Source organism: Rhinatrema bivittatum, chromosome 2 (assembly GCF_901001135.1).
Source record: "Rhinatrema bivittatum chromosome 2, aRhiBiv1.1, whole genome shotgun sequence".
In the NCBI taxonomy this organism is placed as follows: Eukaryota; Metazoa; Chordata; class Amphibia; order Gymnophiona; family Rhinatrematidae; genus Rhinatrema; species Rhinatrema bivittatum.
In genome coordinates this window covers 708,474,222-708,494,483 of record NC_042616.1, presented here as the reverse complement: position 1 = coordinate 708,494,483, position 20,262 = coordinate 708,474,222, and the positions used below count along the sequence as shown (strand labels likewise).

General features: G+C 44.2%; 1 protein-coding gene across 4 annotated transcripts in view; it reads left to right on the top strand.

The window, feature by feature from the left end:
* VIRMA (vir like m6A methyltransferase associated) overlaps positions 1 to 20,262 on the top strand; it is a 254,816-nt gene that overhangs the window by 148,124 nt on the left and 86,430 nt on the right. For all 4 annotated transcript variants that reach the window (XM_029591711.1, XM_029591710.1, XM_029591709.1 and 1 more), the window contains exons 9-14: positions 2,752 to 3,243; positions 4,426 to 4,580; positions 12,383 to 12,465; positions 14,904 to 14,997; positions 16,492 to 17,036; positions 17,822 to 18,057. In XM_029591711.1, the coding sequence (XP_029447571.1) occupies positions 2,752 to 3,243; positions 4,426 to 4,580; positions 12,383 to 12,465; positions 14,904 to 14,997; positions 16,492 to 17,036; positions 17,822 to 18,057 (1,605 nt within the window). The remainder of the gene's footprint in view (positions 1 to 2,751; positions 3,244 to 4,425; positions 4,581 to 12,382; positions 12,466 to 14,903; positions 14,998 to 16,491; positions 17,037 to 17,821; positions 18,058 to 20,262) is intronic.

Genomic DNA, 20,262 nt, shown 5'->3' with positions numbered 1-20,262 from the left:
AGGTGTCATCAACTGTGGTCCTTGAGAGCCACAGGCACTACTGGTTTTCAGGAGATGCGCAGTGAATATGAATGAGATTTGCATACAGCTTCCTTGTCCTGCTTGGTGACCTGCACAGCACCCATCAAAACTCTGTTACTCATAGGATTCTTGCTTCCCACTTTCCGTGATTGCTCTTTTCTTGATGCAGCAACTGAACCAGCAGTTCTTGCCACTGCAGCTTACTGGCATCTGATGTCATCCACTGGGGAGGGCATCTAAGGGATACTGGGAAGATTATCTCAGGCTGGTGTAACAAGGAGAACGTGAGGGTCAGGGCTAAGAGATACCTCCAGAACCCATCGGTGATCTGTCACCTGACAACTTCCTTAAGATTACAGCCTCTAAATTCCAGTTCGAATTTAGATTACCATCCTAAGAACCAACAATCTTCACAGTTCCCAAATGTGCAGGGTAGACCCAGATCTTCCTCTTATGTTTGACCATGGGTCAAGCCAGATGGTCCTGCTGTGATGGAGCTGTGGAGCTCTGGCACAAAGTATCTGTCATCTTGGAATGATCCCTCCTCCTTCGAGAACTAGACATTTGAAGAATACACCTATGTGGTCTTGAAAGTCTTTATTCTAAAGCTTCATCTTCAGAACTGGAAATTTCCAGAGTATTTTAGTGCTGGCACCCATATTTCAAAGTGAGACAGTCGAGTACTATACCTACACTTCTTTGCCCCACTTCAGCTGACGAGAAGTATCTGTGGTTGGTCTCTCACTGTCAAAGAAAAACCCTTTCTCCTGTCATAGAATTCTCTTCTTCCCGCTCCCCTCCCCCCTCGAGAGCCTGCCACAAATATTAAGTTGCAGGGTGAAGGACTTTGCTGGATTTCCCACAGCTGCTCCCCCGCCTGCTCTGTGCTTCCTTTCTGAACAGGAAGCAAGTAGGGAAAGGAGAGGAGCTGTGGGGCTTGGGAGCACACTCTGTTATGCTGTTGTAGTGCTTTCATGTCAGGCTCCTGAAAGGAGTTTGGGAAAGATAGATACGAGTAAGTACAGACAGAGGATAGAAAGGGGAAAGATGTGCACCTGAGAAGACATGAAGGTGTGGTAGGGGAGGCAAGAGGAGGAGGTGGAGGAAGAGGAGCACTATTAAGAGAGAGAGAGAAGGGAAAGGGGGTGTGTGTTTGTGTCTCTGTTTCACAGGTTTTGAACTCTGGTCCTTAAGAGCCTTTTGCAGGGCTCGTGTTCAGGATTTCCACAGTGAATGCTATAGATTTGAACACATTTGATTCAGGGTCCAGGTATAGTTACATAATTGTCTGTCCTGAAAACCAGATTATCTTTTTTTTATGTCAAATGTTTTAAAAATTATTCTTTCATTAGAAATAGTAGGCTGTGATGGAAGGGTTAGAAGATTTGGTATAACACATTTCCCAGATCTAAAGGCGCACACAGTGTGAAGAATGTTCCTAATTATTATTTATGTATCATTTATATAATGTTGACAAAGAGCAGGATTTTTCTTGAATTTTTTTTGGGGTGGGAGAGGGGTTAAGTTCAGACCTCTATTCCTATCTTCTCTTGGCTATAGGAGGCCTGGTGGAAAATGTAAATCAAGCATAGTTTTGTTGCTTATTATAGTGGTGACCTTAAAGTTATTTTTAACTAAAGATACAGGTTTTTTACGTATACAATTGAGTTTGTTTGGTGGACTAAGTATGTGCAGTATGTCTGATAGTGGGAGCTTAGAATTTGTAGTTGTCAGCAAGTTACTTTGAGTGTCAAATAGCCTGCAATAGGAAAGAACAGCCAGCTGAATTTCCAGCTAATATTTATTTAGTTACAGGCCGATACAGTACAGTGCGCTCGGCTGTGCGTTTTCGACGCACTATTTTTACCCCTTATACAGTAAGGGGTAATAGCGCGTCGAAAACGCGTGGCCAACCCCCCCCCCCCCCCCGAAACTAATAGCGCCCGCAACATGCAAATGCATGTTGATGGCCCTAATAGTTATTCCCGCGCGATACAGAAAGTAAAATGTGCAACCAAGCCGCACATTTTACTTTCAGAAATTAACGCCTGCCCAAAGTGTACAGAAAAGCAGAAAAAAACTGCTTTTCTGTACACCCTGCGACTTAATATCATAGCGATATTAAGTCGGAGGACCCAAAAATAAAAATAAATTTAAAAATTAAAAAAAAAAAATTGTAAATGTGCCCGTGGTCTGCGGGTTGGAAGACGGACGCTCAATTTTGCCGGCATCCGTTTTCCAAACCCGTGGCTGTCAGCGGTCTCGAGAACAAACACCGGAAAAATTGAGCGTCTGCTGTCAAACCCGCTGACAGCCGCCGCTCCTGTCCAAAAAGGAGGCGCTAGAGACGCACTACTGTCCCTAGCGCCTCTTTTTACTGCGGGCCCTCATTTAAATACTTGATCACGCGCCCATTGGAAGAGCGGGCGCTCACCTCAGAGCACCAGCTCTCCCGCGGGATTTACTGTATCGGCTCGTTAGTTAGTTGAATTTAGCTCATACCTTATCATTGGTAGCTCAAGGTGAGTTAAATTCAGGTACTGTAGCTATTTCCTTGTCCCCAGAGAAATAGTGTTTTCTCCCCTCCTATAATGACTTCCTGTGGTATTGGTCAGCTTCCAGAAATCCCTCTCATATTTAGATGGATTACACTAACAAGATTCTACTAATAAGAGTATCAGTATTTTACCTGGGGTATTTAAGGATCTTTATTTTTTCTTATTCCTGCAGATACCTTCACAATCACAATTTCTTGGAGTCTGCCACCTTGCTGCTGTCGATCCCTGGCACAAGTGCTCACCCTGGTGTGACCCAGGCTACAAGAGACATCTTGAAGTTTCTGGCACAGTCGCAGAAGGGTCTTCTTTTTCTGCTCTCTGAGTATGAAGCAACAAACCTGCTGGTCAGGGCTCTCTGCCAGGCCTCTGAGCAGGATCAGGAAGAAAGTCTCCAAATGGACGGCTCCACTGATGACTCCTTTGCCTCGTGGCTCTTGCATGCAACCCAGGCTTTGCAATATATCTCAGAACTGTTCCAGTACTTTCAGCGCTCTACAGCCGTGGATGAAACGGATCAGGCTGATCTCTTGGGAATTCTTCATAACCTGTACCTCATCAGTTTCAACTCAGTTGGGCGCTCTGCTGTAGCCCATGTATTCAGCCTTGAGAAGAACCTCCAGAGCCTAATAACATTAATGGAATTTTGTTCCAAAGAGGCTCTTGGGTAAGGAGCGTTTTCCTTTCCTGTCATATTAAAGATATTCACAGAGCAAGCCTTGGTTTTGATGTTATGGTTTGCGTATAGTATTGCAGTTGCTGAGTTAGTCTATTTGAATGTATAGAAATAAGGGTCACTAAATAAATCGTCTAGGTTAGTCTAGTAAAAAGCTATCACCTACACAGGGTTCACCAAATCCAGTCATTAAGGGCCTCAAATCAATCTGGTTTTCATGATTCCTCCATTGAATATATATGAGATCTATTTGCATTCACTGCTGATACTGTTTGCAAATGTACCTCATGCACATTCATTATGTAAATCCTGAATATCTAGCTGGCTTGCGGTCCTATAGGTGAACTCAACTTTGTTTGGTGTCCCTTATTTCCACAAAAGTCATGATTTAAAATGTATTGTGGCATCTCCAAATTTGATGACATTGCAATTTAGTTTTTTTATATTGTTAAATCCAGTATATTACATTCTCTGATTTCTTTATTATAAAATGTGTTCTCTTTTGTTCAGGCCCAACTGAAAATATTCATACTGTTATCAATAGTTGAATCAGTAGTTTTCAGTGTATAACAGTAGATCAGGGTTGGGCAGTTTGGTCCTCAAGGGCTACCAATCTGATATCTCTGTACTTGACACAGATCTGCATAGAATTGAGGCAGTGTGCATGTAAATCTCTCATGCATACTTGTGAAAACCCAATTGGTTGGTGGTTCTTGATGACTGGAATTGCCCAGTCCTGCAGTAGATGATGGTAGATAAGGACTTCATCCATTCTGCCCAGTTTTCATTTACATAGTTCTAGCTAACAGTATATCCCACCTGTCAGCTCTACAGGCTTGACTGCTTGTAGGATATTATTTCTTATCCAAATCAGATTTGTTGTCTTTGCTGTTTGATCCTTTACCATTCCAGATAGATGAGTATACAAATTTCCATATTCAAACCAGCACTAAGGATCTGTCCCTGTATCCCCATTTCCCAGGTCTTTTTTCCAAATTGCTGTATATCGACCACATAAAATGTCTACCTTTTTACATCTCAGTATTGTTGTGTATGAAAATTCAATAAATAAAACAGAAATTGCTTTACTAAGCAGAAATTAACAATTTAGCATTGAGAATGTTTGAATATACAGGAGCCTAGATTTAAGAGAAGGTTTTTTTTTTGTTTCAGGGACGCAAAGTCGAAGAAATCAGTAGCCTATAACTATGCCTGCATGCTCGTGCTGCTGGTGGTTCAGTCTTCTAGTGATGTCCAGATGCTAGAACAGTACTCTGCAACTTTGATGAAACTTTGCAAAGCAGATGAAAATAACACCAAATTGCAAGGTAGCAAATGAGCATTAAGAAAGCATAATATTTCTGTGAATACAAATATTTTGTTGTATTTGAGAAAAATGAATATTGGAATTCTACTTTTATGTTTGTGCAGTCAGATTGAGCCATTGATGAGCTGCTTTCATCTGTGAAGATAATTTTCACATCTTTGAAGTCTATATTTTTATTTACATCTGAATATTTATCCAAGCATAATTGAAATATGAAAACTTTAATACTTCCCCTTAAGACAGGAAAGCAAGAATTTATAATCTATAGCTATAGCTGTCCTTAGAAATTTCTTTTACATAGACACCTAGAAATGTGATGGCAGAAAGACTGTATGGCCTATCTAGCCTACCCACCCACCCAACTAAGTCAGCTTTACAATTCCCATCACTCAGAGATCCTCTGTGTTTATCCCATATCTTCTTGAATTTAGATAATGTTTTTGTATCCACCACCTCCACGGGGAAGCTATTCCATGCATCCACTACCATCTTTGTAAAGAAATATTTGCTAAGATTACTCCTGAGTCAATCCCCTATTATCTGCATTCCATGACCCTTGTTTTAGAATCTCCTTTCTTTTCAAAGAAGCTCACCTCCTGTGAGTGGAAACCTTGGAGGTATTTAAATGTCTCTGTCATATTTCCCCTGTTGTTTCACCAAACCAGTCCAGAATGCATGGTTTACCTCCCCGACCAGCAGTTGGAGACAGAGAAAATTCTGATTCGCTGACATCATCCCTTGTAGGGCTCAGTGAAGCCTGCAGCACTTTAATATTTCTCTATCTACAGCAGAAGTTAGTGGTCTTAAAAGTCTTAGGAAACAAATTGCTCCCAGGAAGTTTTGCCTTTGGGCGTGCTGACTGGTGGAGTAGTTACAAGCAGGAGGAATTTGTGGGCCCTTCTTCTAGATTGGTCCTGATCGTAGGAAGGGACTTGAAAGTCAGTGGTACTGGTTCTTTCTCTCCTTTTCCAGCAAAGATCCTGGCTCCTCCCTTATCCTGTGATTTTGAAACCTGTGACTGAGAAGACTTACCCTCCTGTCAGGACAGTATTCTCTCTCTTGAGTGCTTTGTAAAGTTGGCTCCTCCCTTATCCTGTGATTTTGAAACCTGTGACTGAGAAGACTTACCCTCCTGTCAGGACAGTATTCTCTCTCTGGAGTGCTTTGTAAAGTTTAAAAAAAAAAAAAAAGAGAGAGGATAGGGTGTTCCTGTTCATACTCTAGATCAGTCCAGATGCATAGGTTTTGCTCCCCTACCAACAGATGGAGACAGAGAAGAAAAGCTTTACTAACACTGCAGTACTTATGTTAGCATGTCACCTGCAATCCCTTACAATTTCTCTGTTTCCAGCAAAACCTGCAGTTGGATATTTGTCTGGTGGAATGACTCTGGGATGCTTTGTCCTTTGGTTGGCCTATCCTCCTGGTAGAGTTGGGTCGAGTAGGGGGTCGGTGGCCCCCTTTTGTGTCCCAGGCCCCAGCCTGGAGGAGGGCTTTTGATAGCTAGTGGTTCTGACTTCCTTATTCCCTAGCCCCTTCTGCCTCTCTCTGGATGCAGTCTCTGGCCTTTCTCTGAAGACTTCATTGAGGGAAGAATTTAATTCTTCTGGGTTTTTTTGTTGTTGTTTTTGGGGGGATCTGGCCCCCTTTAAACAAAATTAAAAAAAAAGAGGAGCTGCAGTAACCGGGGCGACGGCAGAAGGCGAGTTAAAGGGCCTCCGCGTTCCAGAGGGAAGGGAGGTCTGTGGCAGTTCTGCCCGCTGGTGCGGGCCTTTTGACAGCAGCTTGGTGAACGCAAAGAAAATGGAGGAAGCAGCACTGTGGTAACCTGGGGCTGGCTCCCTCACACCCTGCCATTCTCCTCCTCTCCATAGAAGCCAAGACCTGCCTCAGGAAGACTTCTTTTTAAGGGAAGTCTTTCTTTTAGTTTCAAGTCCTTTTTAGAGCAATGTAAATTTCAGGTGCTAGCTTGAAGGAGAAAAAAAAAGTGTTTAGAGAGGCAGTGCACGAGTAGCTAGAAACCATGGAGCCAGGCAGCACGGAAGAGTTTTTGGCAGCTTATTTACCACGATACGGGGGCCTAGCCAGAGGTCTGCTTTGGACACTCAGAGGATGAGGGAGGTAAAGATAGATGACTTTTTCTTTCCTGTGCTGCATAGTCGGCAAGATGGCCGCTGGGAGGGCAGTGCAGGAGAGATCACGGAGGCATTATGGTTTCTGGCTTTAATGGTGGTGGCAGAAAGGAACTTCAGGGAAGTCTATGCTGCAATCCTCCTCAGGGGAAAGAAGCAGTGTTCCTGTCTTGGAGTTTCTGCCTCTCAGGGGGAGCATGGAGACCGGGAACTGGCTGATCCCACAGTATTGGGATCAGCTGGGGGGGGGGGGGGGGGTGGGATGTTGCTGCTTCTCCATATGTAAATCCGGTCGGGGGGCACAGAGGCTCCATAGTAAAGGACAGAAAATTCTTCTGGTCTGCACTGGGGTGCAGGTGGCTTGATGGTTTTGGTTTCTCTGAGATGGAGTGGCCCAGGCGGTCATTTTTATGGCTTCCAGGTTTATTCAAGTGAAGCAGCCTTATTCCTGCGGGGAATAAGATGTAGAATGAAAGTGCCAGTTAAAAAAAATGTTTTTGCCTATGCATATAGCAGTTCTTTTGGTTTCTCTGGCTATTAACACTTTTTTTTTTTTTTTGGGACACCTGTAGTGGGCTGCTATGGTGCTGCCTCTTAAATGCGGTTGGCACATGATCCTAAATAGCACAGTAGCAGGCTCTTCTTTGCCAGAATTGTTGGTTCTTGATAAATTGTTGGTGCAGTAGGTAGTTGCCTATATTGCCTTATCCTAAGTCTTGACTGGGATGTTGGCAGCATGTTTGTTTTGGCACTTGCTAGATCCTGAACCTAATTACTGATTTGGGTCTTTGGCAAGTGGGGCTTCCCATATGTGACTTCTTCACTTTAAAGGAAAACTTATGTTTGGTGAGCTCCAGAAACAGCTGGCAAAGCACTGGGACAAGGCCAAGGGGCACAATTTGCCCAAGGATAAGTCCAAAGGGGATAAGAAAAGTTTCCCTAGTAGGCGAAGGCACAGGGAAGCAAGGGGGTACTGCCCAGGTAGGAGTTCTTCCTCTCAGAGACAGGGGGCTGGCAAGTCGCAGTCCTTTTGAAGATTGCTTAGGCCCACCTGGGAAAGCTCCACTCAAGGGGCCAGAGGAAGTAAAAGCACACAGTGAAACACAGATAGTCTACTCTTTCCTAGTGGTCATAGTGGAGTGGTTGGCCCTCTTCTATGAAGAATGGACCAAGCTTATAGGAGACCAGTGGGTCCTGACGGTCATTAGAGAAGGCTACGCTTTTGAATCTGCTCATTCTATTCGGGAAGCCTACATGGTCTTCCCCTGCGCCTTCAGCGACAAGCGAAAAGCAGTTCGATTCATGGGGGGATCGATTAAGACACCTGGAGATGATAGTTCTGGTTTCCCAACGAGGATTGCAGCTGCAGGTGGTGGTATTTTGTGTTTCCAAGGGAACCTATCATCCCATTCTGGGCTTAACAGAAGGGGAATGCGGCTCTGTGGATTTCCTATTTTCCAGACTGAATATCGGGCCCAAGATCTCGAAGCGCATTCAGTGCTATTTAGCCAGATAAGTGGGGTTTATGCGACTAAGTAGCAGCTGCTGAATATGTGCCTACATTCAGTGGCTGCCATTTAGCCGTGCAAGTCTCTTATACGGCTAAAACTTACATGCACAAAAAGGCATGTACTGGGCAGATCGGGTGCTGAGCGAGTTAGCTGTATAACTTATATGGCTAACTATTGATATTTGGAGTTAGCTGCATAAATTTATGTCTAAGTTTAGATGTCCCATAGAGCAGGCCTAAACTTAGCTGGGTAGACTTATCCGGTGAAGTTGGCACATATATGCATATACATTGTAACTTAGTCGGATTAGTTCTAACCAGCTAAGTTACTTTCACAGCCAGCTTTGAATATCCACCCCATTGTGCTCGGTTATTGCGGGCATGCACAAAGGGGAGTTCCTGGCAAATCTCAGTCTCATAGAGGCGCATCTGCATATTCCCAATCAGGCAGAACATCAGAAATTCCTGCAAGTCACAGTCTTGGGAGAGCATTTTCAATTCCATGCACTACCATTTTGCCAAGGGATAGCCCCTTGTATATTCACCAATATGACGGTGTTGGTTGCTGCCGCTCTTCAGAGTGAGGCCATCCGGGTGCATCCGTATCTAGATGGCTGGCTTATTCAAGCAGAGTCAAAGTTGCTGCATCAAGGACCATTGGTTTTAGAGGAGCTGGCCCCCATTTGTCTTGTGTTCTGGCTATTGAAAGAAGAAGATTGATGAGCAAAGGTTATTCTGCAGAGGTGGTGACTACTCTGCAAGCGAGGAAGAAATACACTTCTCTGGTTTACATTCATGTCTGGAAGATGTTTGAGTGTTGGTGTGAAAAAGTCAAGAGTTTCTCCCTTTGAGGCTTTGATCCCCATAGTTCTTTCCTTTTTACAGAGTGGTCTTCAAAGAGGTATAGCGTTAAATTCCCTGACGGTGCAGGTAGCGGCTATAGCATGAAATAGAAGAAGCTTCAAGGCTTGTCTGTTACAGCTCATTCGGATGTTTCTTGTTTTTTTAAATGATGCAAAGCATCTTCGTTCATCACTTCATCAAGATGTCCATAATGTGATCTTAATTTAGTTCTCCAGGCCTTATACAAGTCACCAATTGAACCAATTAGAGGTGTGTCTATTAAGGATTTGACCCTGAAGGCAACGTTTATGGTGGCTATTTGTTCGGCTTGGTGTATTTCTGTCCTCTAGAGATCTATGTCTTCAGTTTTCAGATGTGGGAGTATCCATCCAGAGAGTCCCTTCTTTTTTGCCAAAGGTGGTCTTCCCGTTTCACTTGAATTAGTTGGTAGAGCTTCCAGCATTTAAAAAGCATGATTCAGCGAGAGAGTATAAGAATTTGAATTCTTTGGATGTGAGAAGGTCTTTACTTATGAATTTGAAAGAGACTAATTCTTTCAGAAGATCCTGACTCTCTTTAGTTGTCATCTTTTATTGCATAAATGCTCCCTACCATGTACGGGTGTTCCATACCTCTCTTATCACTATCATTACCTCTTTTAATGCATACCCAGTTGTTTGGGGGGTGGGCGTTGGGATTGGGGACTGTTTCTAAAATTGGTCAATCATATTTTGAAGCACTTTGGCCCGCTTGGGCTTATTTGCTGTATACTTATCGTTCAGTACTGATTGTTAAATTTCCTGTATGTGTTTTATATGCCATGATTGACAATAAAAATTATTTACATACCAAAAAAAAAAAAGAAGATCAGATCATTTGTTTGTTCTTTTTGGTGGCTGGAAAAGAGGGAACGTGGTCTCTAAGGCAACTATTGCCTGATCGATTAAAGAGGCTATTGCTTCAGCTTACATTTCATGGGGCTTGTTGGTTCCTGAAGGTCTTTGAGTCAGTTCTATGAGAAGACAGATGACATCATAGATAGAGACGGTGTGTATTGCTTGCGGACATTTGCAGGGCAGCCACTTAGGCGTCCTTGCATACTGTTTCCAAGAATTACTGGTTAGATGTGGAGGCTAGGGAACTGGCCTCCTTTGGAGCTAGCGTATTGAGGGCAGGCTTGTCCAGCTCTCTCCTTGTGTGATTGTGGCTTGGGTACATCCCATGTGTGCTGGACTGGTCTGGTGAGACAATAAGTAAGGAAAAATTAGGCTCCTCATCTGCTAATTTTCTTTCCTTGAGTCTTACAGAAACAGTTCAGGATCCCACCCTTTTCTTTTCTAGTCAACATCCTGCTGAATAAGTTTTTTCAACCAAATATTTCAATCTAAAAGGTTTAGCAGGACTAGTTGGTTTAAAAGTCCAAGTTTTCTCCCCCGCTTTTAGTGGGTAAGCTTAATGTGTTTATTGCTTTTATACAATTATACTGAAGTGCTACAGGCTTCACTATACCCTATAATGGGTGATGTCAGCGAATCAGAATCTTTTCTGTCTCCATCTGCTGGTAGGGGGTCTAAATCATGCATCCTGGACTGCCAGCTCAGTCCTAGGCGTAATTGCACTAGCGCTAGCAGTAGCTGACTGTTCGTGAAGACTTCCTCAGAATTACCTACACTTTTTTTTTTCTGCTGAGTTTTCTCTTGCATGCGCAAGCATGAATAAGGACTGCCAGACAACGTAGGGCAATTTGTCAAGCAACCAATTCAGAGAACAACAATAGAAGACAAGAGGACCATGCGGCACAAATACAGCAGATAACCATCCGTAGACCCTGCAGGCAGTGTATCATTCGGCCACAGGCAGCCCTCCTTGGATTGCCTGAGACATATGTGTTGCAAAGATACCATCTCAGCTCTTGGGCAGTTTTTACCCTTTATGAGGACCTACGAAATGACATTGACTCCCCTTGCCTCTCGCAACCATGCCATCCACCTTTATAGTTGCCCTTCTCTGGACCGCCTCCATCCTGTCTCTGTCCCTTTGGAAATACGGTCTCCAGAACTGAACACAGTACTCCAGGTGGGGCCTCACCAAGGCCCTGTACAAGGGGATCATCACTTCCTTTCTCTTACTAGATATTCCTCTCTCTATGCAGCCCAGCATTCTTCTGGCTTTAGCTATCACTTTGTCACATTGTTTCGCTGACTTCAGATCGTTAGACACTATCACCCCAAGGTCTCTCTTCTGCTCCGTGCGCATCAGTCCTTCACCTCCCATCAAATACAATTCTTTCGGATTTCCACTCCCCATGTGCATGACTCTGTACTTCTTGGCATTGAATCTCAGCTGCCATATCTTCGACCACTCTTCCGGCTTCCTTAAGTCACGTCTCATTCGTTCCACTCCTTCCGGTGTGTCCACTCTATTACAGATCTTAGTATCATCCGCATGATCATGCTTGCCTGTCCAGCGCTGACTTTTTTTTTCCAGGGCTCGAAGGTGCAGAAACCAGGACTAGACAGATGTGGCCTGGAGGAAGCTCAGGCCACCCCTGGGTCCCTGGCAGGTGTAGAGGATGTCATTGATGTAGATGATGTGCCCTCCAGTGATGCACCAGAAGTGTGTCCAATCAGACAAGAGCAAAATGCAGCATCAGAGGAAGGCACCTGGAAGGAAGGAATGCTGCTTCCACTGGGGCACTCTTGGATGCTGTGCTTGCTCCTCTAGTCCATTGGAATCGTAATATGGATGCTATTGAAGGGCTACTGGAGTTGTAGGTGGTCAGCTTGGTGCAGCTGGTGACAGGATAGGAGCGAGTGATTGAGCACGTGATATTGCATCGGCCCCTTTGTGTGCTTCACTTGTTTTTGGAGAAGTGCAAACTGTCATTACAAAAGTACTGAACATATATTGCTCTGCAAACACGGGACCCAATCTCTTTTTCTTATTGTTGACTCTGCACCTCTTAATCAAAAATGAATACTGAACATATGCAAATATTTCTTTAGCCAAGACACAGTTAAGCTTTGGAATTTATGGACAAGGTTAGTAACATAATTGGGTTTAAAAAAAAAAAAAAGGTTTGGACTAGTTTCTGGAGGATAGGTTCAATAACAGTTATTAACCTGATAATCCCCATTTGTATCTGCTGGGTACTTCCGAGTGATCCAGATTAGCCACTGTTAGAGCTAGAATGCTGGGTTCAGTGAACCAGTGATCTGACCCAGCATGGCACTGCTTTTGTCCTTATGGTTGAAATAATGGTGTATAAATCTTGTTCGTGCAAGTTACTTAGTTTGTTGATGTTTGGTTTTTTTTAAGAACTTTGCAAGTGGCTGGAACCTTTGAAAACCCCTCGACTTGATATCAGCTGCATCCCAAGTCTAATTGAATATATTAAACAGGTCAGTCATAATTTTCATTAATTAGCTCAGATATAGCAGAGTCATAAATATTTTCAGGAAGTTGCAGGATATCTCACTGTATCTTACTGTGAATCTTATTATATTCCATTGAGTTTTCTGACTGAGTGAGGTTTTATGGTTTATTTCTGGGTTTGGGAGTAATAACTAAGCCAGGGTTTAAATCCATCCTGGATTTGTCAATAGGCACAGCAAAGGTGGATCATTTTGGGAGGTTAAGAGGGGGCTAAGTGGGGGATAACTGGATGATGAGAGGTTCAGCTGGCATTCATGTGTCTGTGTGTGTGTGAGAGAGAGAGGAATAGGGGAAAGGGGAGTGTTGTATGTGTAAGAAATAAGGGATTGGTGCTGGTTTATGTGTTCACCTCAGTCTGTACATATATATAGGTACACACATTCATATATATCAGATTGGATGGGGGAGGTTAAATATTGGATGCAAAGGGAACACAGTAGGCACACCTCCCTACCTCCTCCCTTCCAGTCCTATCTCTCCTTTCTTCATCCCTTGACCTCTTGCCTTCTCTTTATCCTTATCCCATCTCAGAGATCTCCTTCCATTGCTAATACTTGAGATCCCTTTTCCCCATGCAATAAAAACAAAATAAATTCTACAGACACAATTAAGGTTAGAAAAATATTTTTATAATGTAATATAAAAGAGACAAATATTTGCCAGTTTGCTAATTCCTGCCATGGGAAACTGTGGGGATGTTCCTTAGCTCTTCTACCTCGTGTCTAACATTTTTGGGGAGCATGGAGGGGGGGGCGACAGCTCCAAAAGTACCTGGGATAGCAAAAAGCTAAATCTTTCACTGGTTTTAACAGGGAAGGGAGGAGAGAGTGTGTGAAAAAGCATGGGAAGAAACAGGGAGGAGTGGGGAGAGCATATGGAAGGGGAGGGGGAAGGGGTGAGAAAATGTGAGAGAGGGTAGAGAGTGTATGGGGGAAGGAACGACAGTGATAGAGTTCACTTGGATTGGGGAAAAGAGGAGGGTAGAGAATACACAGGAGAGGAAGGAGGGTAGACTGAGCACATTGGAAAGAGGCAGAGAGTCCACCAGGAGGGGTGGAGATGGGAGTGGGAGGAGGGTAGAGAGAGAACTCGCACATAGAGGAGGGAAGAGGGTAGAGAGAGTGCATGGAGGACGATAGAGTGCATGGGAAAGAAGGGAGAAGGGTAGAGAAGAGTGCATGAGGGGAAGGAAAGGAGTAAACAGCATAGGAGAGGGAGAAGGGCAGAGAGCACATTTGGAGGAGGAGAGGTATGGAGGGCAAAGAGCTTGTGCTGGGGGAGGTAGAGAGCACAAGGGGAGGGGTGCAGATAGAATGCATGGGGAGGGGAGAGAAGAGGGCATAGAGTTCATACATGGGATTGGGAGGCTGGCAGACAGTGAGTGAAAGTGTCTGTGCACAGGGGAAGAGAGAGAGGCAAAGGGGGGGAGGGGCAAGGAGAGAGCATGTTGGAGTGGTCAGCCAGTCGTGCTGTCAGATACGATGCATGCAGCGCATTGTCATTACTTGCCTTGGACTCAGGCTCTTGTGGTGATGCAGTACTCACAGCAGAGGCAATTTAAAACTGGCTCAGATGAGCATGACCTTTAATCAGAGGAGTAGAGCAGCACCCAGCTAAGTTAGTGCTCAGGGAAAAATGCAGGTGCTGGCCAAAGGGCCATGGAATCTCTGCTTCAGACCCTGCCTATATCATCAGCTACTCCAGCAGAGCCACAGTCTGGAATGATTGTGTCCAGGCAACAATATGGCAAGTGGCTGTAGTAAAATGCAAAGCTTTTTGTCCTACAGGGTGACCCATGGAACAGTAGCCTGCCTGCGTGGCACTGGTATTGGCGGAGGGCTCCTTTTCCATGGGCCACCCTCTACAATCATGAAATCATACATGTGCATAGATTTTGTAGCTCTTCTCAACTTTTCACTTGGATCTTTACGACAGCACAGGGGAAAGGAAAGGTGTCATTAGCATTCTTTTGGTGAAGTTTTGTATATTTTGAGATATCTACCAATCAGGTTCTGCTGATATTAACTATGGTAAATTTCAGGCCCTTGGTTGCCTTTCCACATGAAGTTTTAACCCGATCGGTGTAGTTGAATGAAAAATATATTGTACTCCAGGTTGATAGGACAAATAGATGGATTGATCTATCACATAAGCACTTTTCAGATGTGTTGGAAAGATCTAAAAAAACAAAAAGCTTTGGACATCGCTTGTTCTCACATTGGAAATATGAGAGAGCTGGAAATAAAAGCAGCAAGGAGCAAAGCTGAGAAACAGATGAATTTCTAGTTTGACAGAGTATGGTGTTACTGCAGCTTTCAGGACAAAGAAGGTCATCTCAGAAGCAAATGCACATGCTTAGTAAAAGTGAATGAATCGAATGTTTGTTTCTCTCTTTCTTGTTTAGAATATGGATAATTTAATGACCCAGGAAGGAGTGGGTCTCCTTACAGCACTGCGACTTCTCTGCCACGTGGCCTGCCCACCACCCACTGTAGAAGGTACGGCACTGGTGCTCACTCACTACATACAGAGGGAAGCAGTTACCATGCAGCATAAAATTCAACTGTTTTCAGGGGCAACTAAGCATGAAAAACCATTCCTTTGCTTTAGCAGTTCCTGCTCTGGAGCTGTTTTTGGGTTTGTGGGGTCCACAGTATATTGTTATATTTTTAAGGTTTGGTGATATTAATGTGAAAAGCTTTTTGTTTGTTCTTTGTGAAGCAAATGCCATTACACTTCAGACTGACACATGCCGCAAAGCCAAGAGTTCTGTTGACAGTTTGGTTGCCTGCAAACTATAGTGAACTTGCTATAATCTACAGCAGGAGAGGCAGCTCCGATCCCTTGAGTGCCACAAGCTGGTTGTGTTTTCACGATATCCACAGTTAATGTGCATGAGATTTATTTGCATTCAGTGAAGGCAGTGCATGCAAATGCATCTCATGAATTTTCGGTATGGATATCATGAAACCAGACTGGCTTGTGGCACTCGAGAACCAGAGTGACTTCCCTGGCCCTAGAAGAAAGGACGGAGATGGGGCATATGCTAGAAATTTTCAAATTCCTCCAAAGAAGGCCTTTTTCAAAAAAAGGGACAGTTGAGAACAAGGGTTCACAGGGTGAAGGCAGGGCCTGTGCTAGTTTTGTTTTGTTTTTTTTGTTCCCTGTGTGAAAACTTACAGTGCTGCCCCCCCCCCCCCCCCACTCCCTCCCCGATTCATTCAGTGCCTGTCCTGGACTTAGCAAATAAAGCTCAGCTCCGTCCTGCAATCTGTATTTTTTAAAACTGACAAGCCCCCCCCCCCCGTTCCCCCCGCCGCCCAGAATCCATGGATAAGGAAGTATATTAGCTACCCTAGGCAAACCTCACAGCCTTGCATACACAGACATATGCTGTTACTCATTCACACATACATACATACAAGCTCACATCAGGCCATGGTGGGATGAGGTCCACCACGGTGCCGTGGGCCTTTGTTATCTTAAGGCCTTATGGCCCACTGGTCTTGCTTGGGGGAAGAGAGCGGAAGTTGTGCGTGCATGCACGCCCATACACAGAAGACGGGCCTCTCTTTCGGTCGCCGGCTCTTTCCTTCTTTGACTGGATAGGCTCTGCCGGTGGCCCGCAGTCTCTCCTGCTGCTGCCGGTCTGCCACCTCCCCGGGTGTGCCCCCCACCTCATGCAACTGCACAGTATGCGTGAGAGCGAAAAGGGCAAGACTTTGGAGCAATCGTAGGAAATATTTTATCACAGAAAGAATGGAGGTAGTGAAGACAAAAATAGTGTCAGTTTTCAAGAAAGTTTGGAGCAAGCACAGGAGTTCTAGGCGAGGGGGGGTGGGCACGGAATTGAAATGCCAAGTGATCAATTAAGGTCTCTAGTCAGTGGGATGGGATACTGGGTGGGTCTTATTGGCTTTTATGGTTTTTGTTTATGTAAATATGCTTATCTGGTTAGTCACTGCTTTTTTACTTTCTCCATCCGTTCACAGGTCAACAGAAGGACCTGAAGTGGAATCTGGCAGTAATTCAGCTCTTCTCTGCTGAAGGCATGGACACGTTCATCCGCATTTTACAGAAACTGAATAGCATTCTCATTCAGCCATGGAGGCTCCATGTCAACATGGGGACTATGCTGTATAGGGCGACTACCATCTCTGTGGCCCGTTGCACCCTCACCCTGCTGAAAACCATGCTAACCGAGCTTCTGCGGGGCGGCTCCTTTGAGTTCAAAGACCGGCGCATCCCTACAGCGCTTGTGTCTCTGCACATGTTACTCTGTTCCATCCCCCTCTCAGGCCGCCTGGACAGCGATGAGCAAAAGCTTCAGAGCGACATTGTTGATATTCTCTTGACGTTTACCCAAGGAGTTAATGAGCAGGCTACCATCTCCGAGGAGACTTTGGCCAACAACACCTGGTCCTTAATGCTAAAAGAAGTTCTTGCTTCAGTTTTAAAAATCCCTGAAGGATTTTTTTCTGGACTTATATTACTCTCTGAGCTGCTGCCTCTCCCACTGCCCATGCAAACAACTCAGGTAGGAATTTCCTTATAAAGTAACAAATTAGGAACCACGCACACTGCGTTACGTAGCTTGCTACCTTGGCCTGGATGCATGGCTCCACTGAGGGCCTTATTTCTTCTTTCTTTCAGAGCCATGTAATCTGCATCCGTTTACTATGGAGTCACATGAAATTAGAAATGTTCGTTATTGGGCATGGGTCTGTTGACACAAGGAACCTGTTTTCTACCTGACAAAATCCTGGTTTAGCATGTAGTATTATTTTTGAGGTTAGCATGGGATCACTGTGATCTTGGGACCATTACAAATACTAGAGAACCTGGATGAACTTAATTCTTGCATACATTCCTTCTGGGCCAGTAAAACGTTTGGTCTTGAGCATAATATGAATGCATGCTATAGAGTTTGGTTTTGACTCCTGCACTGGTAACACCTCCTATAGGTTTGTTTTATTTTGAGCCCACCTATTTCCTCTATGCCTGTAGCTGCCTTTTCCTTCCCCTGCAAGCTGGTGGAGCACAGCAGGGGTTGACTCTGGTTTCCATGCTACTGAAGCCTCACAGTTACCTTTGACAGATCCTGGCAGTCACAGAAGCTGTCTGCCTGAGACTTTTAGTCCTACTACAGAGAAATTGTGTGTTCCCCTTTTTTTTGTAACCATATTTGCTTTTTGTGTGTAATATCTTATGATGAAATGTAGGCGCACAGTTACTGGTGCTAATTGTATTCACTGTTGTACAGATGAGTCTTCATTGGTGCTGTGGTTTAATTTTGGTAAACCCCTTGTCTTTATTTGTTAGGCTATTGAAGCTCAGGATATTGCAGTGGCACTGAATACCAGAAAGCTGTGGAGCATGCACCTCCATGTGCAGGCCAAACTGCTGCAAGAGATTGTTCGTGCTTTCTCTGGCTCTTCTTGCCAGCCGCTCCAGCACATGGTCCGGCGCATTTGTATTCAGCTGTGTGACCTGGCTTCACCCACTGCCCTGCTTATCACAAGGACCGTACTGGAGTTGGTTGTGGAAGACCTACAGAGGTACTTATTTGTCTTCTGTTAAGGAGGTATATGAATCATGAAAGAAGAAATAAAATCTATGTATGATTCACTAACTCATTTACTAAAAACGTGATCTCTAAGAGTTATTTCTGGCATACTTTCTCATTACATTCTTCCTGGTCGCGCCACTTCTGAGGGCTGGTTGATTAGCATTCTCCAGCAGTTTCTGTGTGTGAACAGCCTTCTCTTCATATACTGCCTGCTGGCTTCTTCCATTTCCTTGAATTGTTATACAAGAACTGATACCATTTTGTATTCTTTCGATAGGTTGTAATATCTGAATTTGGGATTTGTGGGGGGGGGGGGGTTTGTTACATTTTTTAATCCATTATATGAATGGTGTTTTGTGCTCTGTATGACTTCTTTACTGAAGAGCTGGGCCCCAACGGAGCAGAAAGGCTGGATTGTCCCTTTGTCAGAGTTAGCTAGCTGGGCCTGTCCTCATTAGCTTGACGCGGCTTCTTGAGTGTGTGTCAGTAACAGAGTTCCTATCTCTGTGCTATTTATTTGTGAGGTTTCTGCTAGCATTGTTTTTTTTTTTTTTTTTTTTTGATGAGCCAAATCCCTTTGAGGTGAAATGGAGGTAGGCTGAAAAGACTGCAGAAAAGCAGTGTTTGTAGGCCCCACTTGGGCCGCCTTCTGGTGCCAGACCTGAACTTAGTTCTTCCGAAGAGTGCGCCTATGATGTTGCCAGAATTTGCAGTCTGATTTAGATGAGTTGGCGTTCATGATGCGTGGACAGAGTATCATGTTTTAGTCGTATGCTGGGAAGGATGTTAAGAAGAAATAAAGCACAGTTTTGCATATCGGATCTTTGGTTCCGTGTGTTGGACCCATTCTTGGGGTCCTGAGGATGGCAGAGGAAATTGAATTGTCCATTGTACTAAATTAGTTTGTGTGCCCGACTGCCTTCACTTTTTGACTGCTTTACAAGTGAAATTGATGCAGGCTGGCCAGGTTTTTTTTTTTTTTTTTTTTGAGCACCTGTTTGCTGCAAACCCTTTATTTTTGAGTATAGTTCCCGCCCCTGGTTTTCTGTGACAGAGTATAGCCAGAAATAAGTTATGAAAGGTGCCACTATAATTAGAAGTTTATTAGCCATGTAATATAACAGTTTAAAGCAAAGCTACTATTGGTTCTTATTTTGAATATCAATAAAGTAATCTTAATAGAGGCCCTTGTTGCTTACGCACCATGTGATGTTTTTATGCTGAATAGGAAAGAAGTGACCCAATTCCGAGGTACTGAGCGCTCCCATGTTTTCCCGGATCACTTTTGCTTGGTTGAGGGGGGGAGGGGGTTGTATTTTTGCCCTAAAAATGAGTGTGGTTATAAAATAATGTCCAATATAAGATCTGGGAATTTTCCTTTTAAGAATTTAGATGTTTCTAAAAACGAGTTTTAACAACTTTTAGCCTTGGTTCTATCTGAAGGGAGTGTCTTACGAGATTGTACTGACGCCTGTGTGCGCACGCTGCCTCCCCCACTTTATTTCTTGGAAATGGCTAGGGGTGTGATGTCCACATTTTGGGGAGCTGTGGATATTTGGAGGGAGATGAGACCTTTGCACATTCGAGGTTCCAAAGCAGTTAGGAGAGGAATGGTTCCCGCCGACAGATCTAGGCTTGGCGCATTCAGCTTTGCAGAATGGCAAGACTGGAGGGCTATGTGAAGAACAGTTCAGAGGGCAGGACAGGGGATAAGCAGAAAGGCATGCAAGAGAGCCCCGAGGCTATTACCGCTACTTGTTTTATCTTACCTAAGTATAGAAATAGAAATGTTTTAGTGGACTGAATGCATGTACTTTCATTTGAAAATAAGAAAAGCAATATTTTTGTTTTGTGCCTTCAAAACAATAGAATGTTTTTTCTTTTTAGAGCACATTTTCGTGTGTGCTGAACAATTTTAGTGCGTGTTAAAAGCATTTAACACTCACTAAAACAACCCTCCCCCCCACACACACACCATGAAATGAAAATAATCAAATGACAAATGTCCCTGTACACACCTGGAGATCTCAGAGATTGGGATTCTGTTTAAACATAGTGACCTTTGGAGGTGACACACCTGGTCCTGAGGAGGGAGGCGAGGCAGTTACTGTGCCAGCTCCTACCAACCATGAATCGGCACTCAGGTATAGCATCTGGACCGGGAGGTGTACAGAGAAATTGAGGGAAAAACAGG